The sequence below is a fragment of the Tigriopus californicus genome, chromosome 8 (genome assembly GCF_007210705.1).
Source record: "Tigriopus californicus strain San Diego chromosome 8, Tcal_SD_v2.1, whole genome shotgun sequence".
NCBI classification, from domain to species: Eukaryota; Metazoa; Arthropoda; class Copepoda; order Harpacticoida; family Harpacticidae; genus Tigriopus; species Tigriopus californicus.
The window spans coordinates 6,889,713-6,901,264 of NC_081447.1; the positions used below are offsets into that span (position 1 = coordinate 6,889,713).

An 11,552-nucleotide genomic window follows, 5' to 3' on the forward strand; every position below is an offset into this window, starting at 1 on the left:
ATGTGGTCTGTCCCAACCCAGGTTACAGGGCCAATTCTAGTGACTGTCGAGGCTTAATGTGCCTTTTGAGAGGACCTTCAAGCCTTGGTGAATCCAGGCTAATTAGAATAATTAAATCCACGTCTCTTCAGTCAGCTGACGAATGTCTGGAATGTCTATCGTTGGCGGAGATTTCTGCCTCGGACATTGCCGCTGATGGAGGTCACTGTGGCGGAGGTCACCGTGGCGGAGTTCATTATGGCGGAGTTTACCATGGCGGAAATTATCGTTGGCGGGGATTTCTATGGCGGGGATTTTTATGGCGGAGATTGCCGCTGGCAGTGTTCACTGTGGTAGAATTCACCGTGGGGGAGTTCAATGTTGGCGGAGATTATCGTTGGCGGAGTTCACCATGGCGGAGATCTATAGGCGGAGATTACTGTTGGGAGAAACTAATGACCACCATGGTTTTTGGACTTCCTTATGGTCCAGTTACATGACACATATTTTCACACAATGTGTTGATAAAATTGCGACTCACAGCACAATTCGAGCCTCACAGGCTCACAGTTTGGACTTGGAATTTGCTCCAGCTTTCTGCGATTTGTGAGAGGCTTTGTCGCTTCGTCGGAAGAACTGCTCCAAGCCCAATTGAGCGTGACCAAACCGAGAAAATTTCAATGAGCAACAGACGAACTTAGCTCATTTCTTTGGAGTTTAATTTGTAAATCAACAGCTTAAAAACAAAATTCAGTTCGATTAGAAAACTGAAATGGGGTTTTAGGCTTCAAAATGAAAAAATAAATCCTTCGAGAAGAATTGTAACAAGCCAAATTTCGTCGCCCTGCAAAGCGAGGAGCGAAATCAGTGACTCCACATAAGTATGACATCCATTTTTTGCGCTATTTCCGTCAAATCGAGCCGTTCGTAAAAGGGAGTAGTAAGATATCTGTACAGGTCGATAAGTCGATAACCCAACCTCCTTCATGTGTAAGCTGATCTTTTCTTTTTCCCATTTTATCTGGTTATTACCGTTTCTACTTGGAGACAATATACACGTTCGCCTCGACGCTGTCCATGATATCCCAACATGGCGCAGTCGGCTTAGTGGAACCATCATCCGTAACGTTCCCAGGTCACCGCCGCATCCAATTGTGCTCCTCCTTCAGGCTTGACACACCTTCCGCGGTTGGTTTTCCTCTTGGGTCTCCCCATCATTGGCTTCACCCATATTCATTACACATCAACATTGCGATATCATCCCAGTCATGGAAGCTGCCAAGAAATCGTTGACGGCCAAGAAGGGCGTCTTTACCCGTCGCCTCAACGCTTGCGAAACATTTGTTTCCGACGTGAGTGCTTTGGACGACTCCGGACTGGATTTGTCCATAGTTGGCCGAATCGATGCACTATTCCTCAAGGTGGAGACCGCCTTGACCGATTTGGACTCGTCGTTCGACGCATGTTCTGCATCCTTGGACGAGGATACCATCGTCAAGGAGAATCCCTTGCTCACTCAGTTCTCCAACAACGTGTGCAAGCTCCGCGAGAAGATTCTGCTCTCTTCCACACATATCCGCATTAAGGTCCGCATTTCGACCACACAACACGTCTCAGCACCCTCTGATTTGAATCCTCGGTCCTCTAGAATCAATGTTGCCCTGAAACCCGACAAATTGGTCGCATCCAGCACACTGGCCGAGTTTCGTTCATGGAATACTTGGTTTACCTTATTCTATTCATCGAACCATATGGAGACAATATACACGTTCGCCTCGACGCTGTCCATGATATCCCAACATGGCGCAGTCGGTAGGATCGACATGGCATTCGATGATCGATCTTAGGATGTTACTTCCAACATTCCCATATCTTCCTGAAGATGTTCCGTCTATCACCAAGGTTGAAGTTCGTTCTGCTTCTTCCAAACCCTCGGAGGATATGGTCCAAGAGAAGATCCATTGTCTCATGGACAAATTCTCCTCCGTTTTTGAGGCATCTGAGGTACTCAAACCGATGAGAGGTACAGCTATGACCATTCACCTTAGAGACGATATCCCTATCAAGCCCACTCACGTCACGTCAGCATTCCCTATGCGTACAGCAGAAAAACGGAGGAGGAATTAAACTTCATGGTCACGTCGGGCATCATTGAACGTGTTTTTGATCCTTCTGATTGGGTCAGCCCAAGTCTTGTGATCCCAAAATCGAATGGATCCGTTCGTCTCGTAGTTGACTTCACGTCACTCAACAAGTATGTCAAACGTCCGGTCCATCCATTCTCTTCTGCCATGGACATTTCAACCTCGATCCCTCCTTCATCCAAATGGTTTGTCGTCTTGGACGCGGTTAAGGTTTACTGGCAGGTGGAACTTGACAAGCCATCCAGGCATCTGACGACGTTTCTTACGCCCTTCGGCCGCTTTTGTTATTGCCGAGCACCCATGGGACTTAACGCTTCGTTCCGTTGAGTCCGTTTCCGTGGATCTCTTTGAGAGTGCTGGTGCACATTATCTCATCAAGGTCGATCGGTTCTCGGGATGGCCCTGCATACCCCACAGATTCCAGCCATCCTGCCTCTTATGATCGCCTTTCCGATGGCGATTTTCTGGCGGCGCTTTCGAAACGCGATGCGGACGAAGGGAAGGTCCAGGATAACTTTAATGCCCGTTCTTCTGTGCTCACGCCACTTTCTCCCAACACCAACGTGCTCGTTCAGGATCCCCATTCCAAGAAATGGAATCAATCCGCCACCATCATCCGGGTCCGTGAGAATGGACAATCATACATCATTTCGATGAACGGTCGAACCACCATTCGAAATCGGCGCCAAATTCGTCCTTATCGCGATTCTTTATCCAATTTTTCGGACCCAAATCGCCCTTCGACCCACATGTGTCCGATGGCTTGGACTCAAACCGCCCTGAACAACAACAACAACAACAACGAGAGATTGAACCAGTGTCACTGCGACGAGGCACTCGATCCGCCCCAAACAGTCCGATTCAATTATCCCCGTTGATTTTTAAGTTTTTGAGTCAATGTCGCCATCTTGGGGGGAGTAGTAAGATATCTGTACAGGTCGATAAGTCGATAACCCAACCTCCTTCATGTGTAAGCTGATCTTTTCTTTTTCCCATTTTATCTGGTTATTACCGTTTCTACTTGGAGACAATATACATGTTCGCCTCGACGCTGTCCATGATATCCCAACAGGGAGGTATTGACTCGTCTGGATTGATCTAACGTCACATGAGTGGTATTTTTTTCGACTTGAATCGATCTTAAATCAGGTTCATACCTTCTTAAATGGTAATTTATATTGGATCATTGTTTCCACCAGTTCAAGGCCCACTCAACTCATCTAATTGGTACAATTCAAATCCATAAGGCGACAAAGAATGCAATATATTTCTGTTGATTAAAATTGTAGCATATACTAAAGATCATTGCTGTTAGTTAAAATCATTAATCTATTCTAACACAAAATCATTTTTCATTAGTTCTAGCACTACTCTTGCTCTTTTCTTTTGCCAAAGTTTAGAAACACCAAACATTTCATTGAGAACAAAAATAAACCTCGATGAAAGCTGCTTGGGTTGGGCTGTGTAAGTAGGGTTGGTCTGTGAGCTGTGAATCGCTTCTTTGTCGAATTTATGTGATGAAATTTGTGTTGTGTAACTGGACCATTACTTCCTCCAGGCTGACTGTTTTCTCTTTTCTTCAGTTAGATCAATGTAAAAACTAGATCAATGTTGCAGATCCACTGGTGCAAAAAGAGGAAAAATAGGCAAGGGGAAGCATGCCTTGACCCAATTTACAAAAACGTTATGTCAATTTGGTCCAAAATTGATGAAATACTTGGTTATTTTTGCAACGTCCAAAAATCGGCGATCATCGTGTGAACTGTCCGTCCGCTCGTCATCTGTCATGACGGTGATCCAACATAAATGGGACAAGGACGGAGGGAGGCATTGGTAGCTAGTCGCTTTTGGGATTGGGCCGCAATCGCAAGGTTGGCTGAATTTGAGGCTGTTCGGTTTTGAGTCCTCCATCTGATGTCTCTTGCGACCTTCTTTGAGCGTAAGATGGATTGTTTGCCCACTCTGCCTCCTTACTGATGAATTCCACAAAGATCGCGGATGTAGGTAGAATGCATTATTGTCTCCATATTGACATCCTCTCTTGCTCCATCTGTTGAGCATATAAATTGGAAGTTTATCAAAAATCAATCTAATCCTGATCTTCATATCGTGATAGGCTAAACCACGGACTTCTAGAAATATGGACTGCGAACGAGCTTCCCGGCAAATCGGCCTGCTCTTGGTCATAGCCACTCTGAGCCACTCTTCGAATTAAAGTAATAAAAAAAAGAAACGTAGATCTCTTCATTTAATGATAAGGTCAATTTTATATCATTTACATGCAAAGTCGATCGTTTCAAAGTTATGTTATCAAAAGCTTATGTAGCTGACCACAAGCAGGCCGAAAATTCAAATTTTATGTAGTGTTTACAACATAACTTTGAACATGTCTCCTGAGTTTCCTAAGCATAGATTTGGGCTCAAACTTGGCTGAGTTCATCTATTCAACAAGACGTTGTGGTGGTATGAAGTGCTTATTTGGAATAAGATGAGCGGTGTAGGAGATAGGATATTTTTGCTCCCGTTTGGAGTCCATATCTCTGGATGTCCGTGGCTAAACCAAGGACATTTGGCCATAGATCTGCATACGTATGTCGCAAAGATCCTGGAGTCGCTTTGGGGGGTCTAGGGAAGAGAGCCGTCCAGATTCCAGATACTGTGGCTCTCACGTCACCTCCGCCTAAGTCCCGAAACGCCTCCACAACTGATAAAGCTGCTCTGTAAGTGTGCGCTTCCAAGGCCCACGGTACTTCATGAGCGTTACTTCATGAACGGTACTTCATTTGTTTGTATATCCGCAGCTGTCTACAGATCTCGCATGTGTCGATGTGTAATAGTGAGGTAGAAGTCTTGATATGTCATGTGAAGTCTAAAGACCTGTCTATCGTGACGATTTATAGATAAGAAATTCGGAGAAGCATTGGACTTTACAGAAAAAGAATTAAAGAAGGAGGCGTGTACCCGAATGTTAATTATGGGTGATTTTAATTTCCCCTCTGCTGTTTTGGAGTTGCAACCCACTCCTCTTGGCTACATTCCCATTTCTAAATCGGCTTCCAACGCCTACCGAAAGTTGGAAGATTTCATGCTTTATTTTAACCTTTCACAGCACGTTGGTATTCCAACTAGGGAAAATAATATCTTAGATCTAGTGTTGGCAAACAGCCCTGAACTGGTTAGGAAGGTATCTGTGTCCCCCAGTAAAATATCTGATCACAACCTTATTGAAATATGTACAACAGTAGGAAAGGAGGTAAAAGAACCTTTTCAATTAGAAAAATGGGGAAAAATAGGGTTAGCTAGATATGCGTTTCATGATAGTCATTGGGAACGAATAATAAGCATGATAAATGATCTTGACCTCGTTTCCATTTTGGAACAGGAACCCACCATTGACAATGCTGTTAGGCGAATGACATGTATTTTTGAGGATGTTTGTGCTAAGCTCAATATCCCAAAACTATCCTCCAAAAGACTACACTCTCTCGTACCGAAAAAGCGAAAAACACTCTTTAAAAAGCGCTCTCAGCTGGCCAGAAGAATAGCATCTGCTTCCGGTCAATATGTTATCACCAATCTAAAAAGAAAGCTGGCCAACGTTGAAAATGATATTAAAGTGTCTATCGAAGCTGACGCTCTATATAAGGAGAGGAAAGTAGTCCAAGAGGTAAAAATAAATGCGAAAGCCTTTTACACGTTTGCAAACTCGAAGAGAAAAATTAAGGCCGCAGTGGGCCCCTTCGAATACAGAGATAGACCCGTCCACGAACCCAAGCTTTTGGCAAATATGCTGGGTGATCAATTTTCTAAAGTGTTTACCTCTCCTATGAAACTACAAAATATATCAACTGACAATAACCCCAATGGTTTGAGTGATGTTAATATAACGACATTTGATGCAATGAGTGCGATTAAAGACTTGAAAGTGGCTAGCTCACCAGGTCCTGATGGAGTGACCTCGCACTTCTTAATAAAATGCTCTAAGGCCCTAGCTCCCGTTTTTGCCTATCTAATGAGATCCATACTGGACAAGGGAGAATTCCCCTCGTCTTTTAAAGTGGCTCACGTCATGCCAGTATTCAAAGGGGGTGACAAATCCAACCCAGCCAATTACCGACCTATATCATTCACATCCAATATTTCCAAGGTACTTGAAAAAATCATGAAGGCTAAGGTGGTACAGTATCTAGAAAGCAATGACATTATTTCCTCGGGGCAACACGGCTTCCGTTCTCGTCACAGTACCATTGCCCAATTGATTCAACATTTTGACAATATTATAACAAGATTACAAACTTATGACTCGGTGGATGTAATATATCTAGATTTTGCGAAGGCCGTCGACAAAGTGGACCACGGGCTCTTACTTCAGCGTTACGTATCAACTGGTGTCCATGGGAAATTGCTGAATGTCAAAGATGGGTTTTTTAAAGAGCGTAAGCAATATATTAGAGTGGATAATACGCTAAGTAACGTGTCAAAATCAGGCGTACCACAAGGCAGCATTCTTGGGCCTATACTCTTCATCTAGCAACAAGCTCCACTGTATCTTGTTACGCAGATGACACCAAGCTGGTCTATGGAAGAACGAATAATTGTACTTCAGGGTTGGAAGACGATTTGGAAAATATATACAGATGGGTATCGGCAAATAATATGAGTTTTAATGGTAACAAATTTAGTCTTATGACATTCGGTAATATCCCAACAGTTTCAAAATACATGGACAGCAGGGGCCACCCTATTCAGCAAGTTGGGTCAGTTAGAGATCTAATGGTGATTATTCAGGATACTGGTAACTTCGATGAGCACATTGAGGTCAAGGTGGCTAAGGCCTTTCAAACATGCGGATGGATATACCGAACATTTAAATCCCATGATTCAATGACTAAGCTGACTCTCTTCAAATCTATTGTCCAACCCCATCTAGAGTATGCATATTTTTGGACGCGCTGGCAATTTTCGAATTTGGAGAATGAGTTGAAAGCCGCGGAGAACTGTGTGGAGGCCTATGCCGGGGCCCACGTGGATGTTTTGTGTGCAGAAGAGTCTGAGAACAAGACTGAGGATGAAGACAACTCATTGGTGTGTGAGCTCCAATGTCAATCCTTGGAGTTTGAGCAAGATATCAGGAAGTTGCACCATCGATATTGTTTTGAATCTTCCCGTTGTGATTGTAGATCAAAAGGCTGAGGATAACGAAGATCAAAATCAGCATTGACCAATCAATAGAGCTTGCAAATCATGTCGAATCAATGCAGCATAATGGACCATTTTCTTTTATAAGAGACTGATTGATTGCTAGTTAGTTTGGGGCTCAAAATTGTTTGGGAGACTCTGAACAAAAAACTAAAACGGCTGGCGACAGATTTTGCCTGAAACTTAGGAAACAGCATAACCAAGAGTCCCCAATTGCATCACAAATTGTTTTCTCGCTTGATGTTACTACCTAAGAATGACTTCACCACTAGACAGTGACGGGGGCAGGGGAAAATGAAGAATTCCAATTCCAATCAATGAAATGCATTTCTTTTTACATGAGTTGACTCAATCATAGCCTCAGAAAACAATGGTCAGTTTTGATCTCAATCGAACGTCTGTGTCAAAAGTTGAGCATTTAAAACTCGGACCAGCAAGGACGCAAATTGAGTGAGCTAGCCCTGTTCTCTCACGTTACGGATTCAAGATAATCAGGGCCTCGGCTTGTAACTTTTCGCTTCTTTTATTAATCAAGGGTTTCGAAACGTAGGCTCCAAAGAATCGATTGGTTTAAAATGGCCGAATGTCAGGTGGCAACGCATGCTGATACCTCGTCTCAATCAGGGTCGAGGAATTCTCTTTCCAGAGCGGGTGACCAGATTGTGAATAAGTCCCCCGTTGTCAAGATCTTACCAGGATGGTACTAAGCAAGTCATTTTCTGCCCACGTCGTACCGGGTTTCAGGACCTCATTGCTTTTGACGCAGACGTTCGATTGACGTAAAAATTGGAGAACGCTTTCTGAGCTAACTAAAATCCAACTTGTGTGAAGGAAAATGCATTCATTTCATCTGGATAAAAGTTACGTTTCCCCCACCCTACCGTCTCTGTCAGTTGGTGACGTCGTCCTTGCACTACCTAAAGAATGAATAGCTTCACCCATTTGCCCCATCTTGTTGGAATTACGGCATCTACAAGAGGTGAAACTCAATTTCGGAACATGCTGTGTGTCATTGAAACATAGAAACTACAAATGACATTTTGATCTTATGATGATTGTATTTTTTTTGCAAACATCAAGGACTACTTATTTCTGGACATATTCAACATTTAATACTCTTTACATACAGGTTCACCCTTCAAAAATGTCCAAATAAAATGGAGGGCCATAAGTTCACAGCCCCTTGACTACCTATGATTGAAGTCTTCTACCTACCTGTCCAATGCTTTTGAATTCCAATGAAATGCCTTGGCACTTCCCTAGAACTAATGATAAAAAGTCCCCAACACAATTTTTGTCAAGTGTCAAGCCGAGCTTTCAAAATCAGCACTTGCCAATCAAAAGAGCTTACAAATCAAGTCGAATCAATAAGGCATAATGGACCCTTTTCCTTTATAAGAGACTGATTGATTTCAGGTTCGACATCAGTACAACTTTGAAATTGATCTGAGCACGGTATTCAAGCATGATGGCACTCCATTACCCAATGTTTATCACCTTGGCATGCATAAGCAACGCTGTTGTGGCCTTTACTGTGGGACCTGTTGGATTGGAATCCAACCAAGCCTTTGGGACCAATCTGCACAGCCGTAAGCTCTCTGATGAGAACACGCCCATTCTACCAAGTCCCCAAGATCGCTCAAGATCAATTGATTCCATCTTGGATTCGCTGGAAAAGATCAAGGATGCGGAGAAGCTGGAAGAGGCGTTGAATAAGTTGGTGGAGGAAAATCATTTGGGCAGACGACGTGCGATGAAGGCCGGCAAAAACCTGAACCAAAAACCTCAAACCGAGGCTGAGAACCGGGGTTTGCTTCCCCGCATCATCATTTATTATATTCAGCGTGGTGTGAGGCACATCATTTCCGGCGAAAAGATTGCCCACGTTATCCGCTTTATCTTCCATGAGTGTGTTGGTAATGAATTTGGAAAGCTCATATTGGATTTGGCGATTCCCAGGGTGGATCTCTAATCGTGCTTTGTTTTGCTCTTTGCCCTCTCTCTATGTTCACACAGGTGGTTGTGATGGTTGCTTAAATCGGGATTTGCCTCCTAATATGACGCCAATGTTAGAAACAGTCACGTTATTGGACCAATTGTATGACTCCAGATTTTACCGCCGATTCGTATCAAGGGCAGACTTTTACGTCCTGGCGGCCATAACTACCTTGGATATAGGAGTGAGCAATGCTAACCAATGATGCCCCGCTAATGGTAGGCAATGCATTGACAGGGTGAGCACTGACTGCGTATTGCATACGCACAAAGCGATAGCAAATCATTTCATGAGAGCATTTGATCCATTGTGCACTCATCAATTTCAGCCACGAATCCCCTTTCGGTTTGGGAGAAAAGATTGTGCCACCAGTCCGATTTCGGCTGAGAGCCGGACATTCCCGAAAGGCCGAGACGACTTTGACGCTGTGATGGCCTTCTTTGCCATCGAATTTGGATTGGGCCCCCGCTTGGGCACAGCGCTCTCCGGGGCTCATACCCTGGGAGGAGCTGCTGGAGCTGCTGGGTCCGGGTTCCTTGGATTTTGGAAAGAAAGTAATGCATAAGCGGGTGGATGAGAGGAACGAATCATTTCCCAAGTCCAAGTACCCAAAAAAACACTGAAATGTTTGTTTGTTCTTGCTCTTCAGACGCAACTGAAGCGGCCAAGTTTGATGCTAGATACTTCAGCCTCATGGCTGACCCAGACCTCAATTGGAATCTTGTCAATGCAGCTCTGCAGACAAATGCCAACTCCCCAAGATGGCAATGGGAAGGGTTCCGAGACAATGAGCAGGCATGTACTAAAACAGCCAATTTTTCATCTTTGAGTGAAGCTCCCAACCAAAACAGGACTAATACATTGTCTTCTGTACCTCCTCCATCTTTTGTATTGTACTTGTAGGTATCCTTCATGCTTAACTCGGATGTGGCCTTGCTTCTGGACATTCAGCCAAACGCCGAGTAAGAACTAGCACGGAACACTTGTGCATGAAGGCACCTTATGCAGACATGATGCAGTGCACCTAACTTCATATGACAAATATGTCATATTGTTACTGTTTTTGTTTTCTTTTTCTACTTCAGGGGTCGGAGCTCCTGCAATTTTGACACTTGTCAGCAATCCCAGACAGCAATTCTGGTCAAAATCTATGGCCGATTCCCCAACTTCTGGATACGAGACTTCTCTGTGGCATTCACAAGAATGGTTGAAAACTAGAAGACGCCATTCATGGAGCCAGCCGGCAATGATCTGGGTGGTGAACTATCCTAATCAAGATAGGAAGAAGACAGAAAAAGAAAACAAGCACCCAATTTTCAAATCATGGTCACTATGGTTCTGTTGATGCATCCATGAACACATACTTTATGAACAAATTAGAGCACAATAGGGGTGATTTGATTGAACAAATAAACATATTTGCCATGTCTATTTATTTCTAAATCACCTTCCGGCTAAATCGACATTATACCCGGAGGGTCCTTCTAGTTAACTATTTACTCTCTTTTGATTTCACTACTTACAAAGTCATGCACTCTCTTCATGAGTTTGTGCCATTTGGTGATTTTAGATTAAAGTCAGGGATACTCTCATTTTGACTGAACATGGCCACAATAGTTTGAACGTATATTTCTACACTTTTGCGCATTTGACATTGAGAAAAAAGCCTCACTCATTTGAAACCCCAATTGGTCGAAGCCAGGCAGACCTCCAAAATAAAGCCTTTAACAGAATATGGGCACTCATGCAAGATCTCCCAATGTGCTTCTTACTGCAGTGATTCTATTTGCGGCCTTTGGGCCGCTGGTCTGAGCTGAAATCGGGTAGGATGATAGTAGACTACCATACTTGGTTTCTATGGTTTATTCATATGGTTTCTTCTGATGCTGTAAGGAAACCATGGGGGTTTGTCTCCATGGTCTTTTAGACAATTTTTAAAACAAATGCCACAGGTAAGGAAATTGCTATTCTTCTGGGTCAACATAAATAAGGATAAACTGGCTACTTTGATGCTGTGGTCAAGATGAGAGTTACAAAACGTTGCAGCTTGGAATCCAAAGAGACAAGCCGCTCAGGGTGATGATGATCTTGGACTAGCATCCCCTGATAGCGTTTCCATACCAAATCAACCAGTATTCAAATACACCCAATGTTGCTTTCCTGGAACGTGATTTAACATTTGAATTTTAAGCTTAATATTGATGGTTTCAACTTTTTTGGCATTCAGGCACTTT

The 11,552-nt window shown here is 43.5% G+C and overlaps 1 protein-coding gene across 1 annotated transcript; it reads left to right on the plus strand.

Annotated features, from left to right (window-relative positions):
• Nucleotides 1-8,726: 8,726 nt before the first annotated feature.
• LOC131884756 (putative ascorbate peroxidase) lies at nucleotides 8,727-10,813 on the plus strand. Its single transcript, XM_059232629.1, has 6 exons — nucleotides 8,727-9,238; nucleotides 9,339-9,556; nucleotides 9,647-9,872; nucleotides 9,968-10,113; nucleotides 10,222-10,280; nucleotides 10,404-10,813. The coding sequence occupies exons 3-6, from the start codon at nucleotides 9,749-9,751 to the stop codon at nucleotides 10,534-10,536; spliced, it is 462 nt and encodes a 153-aa protein (XP_059088612.1). The 5' UTR covers nucleotides 8,727-9,238; nucleotides 9,339-9,556; nucleotides 9,647-9,748; the 3' UTR covers nucleotides 10,537-10,813.
• Nucleotides 10,814-11,552: the final 739 nt, after the last annotated feature.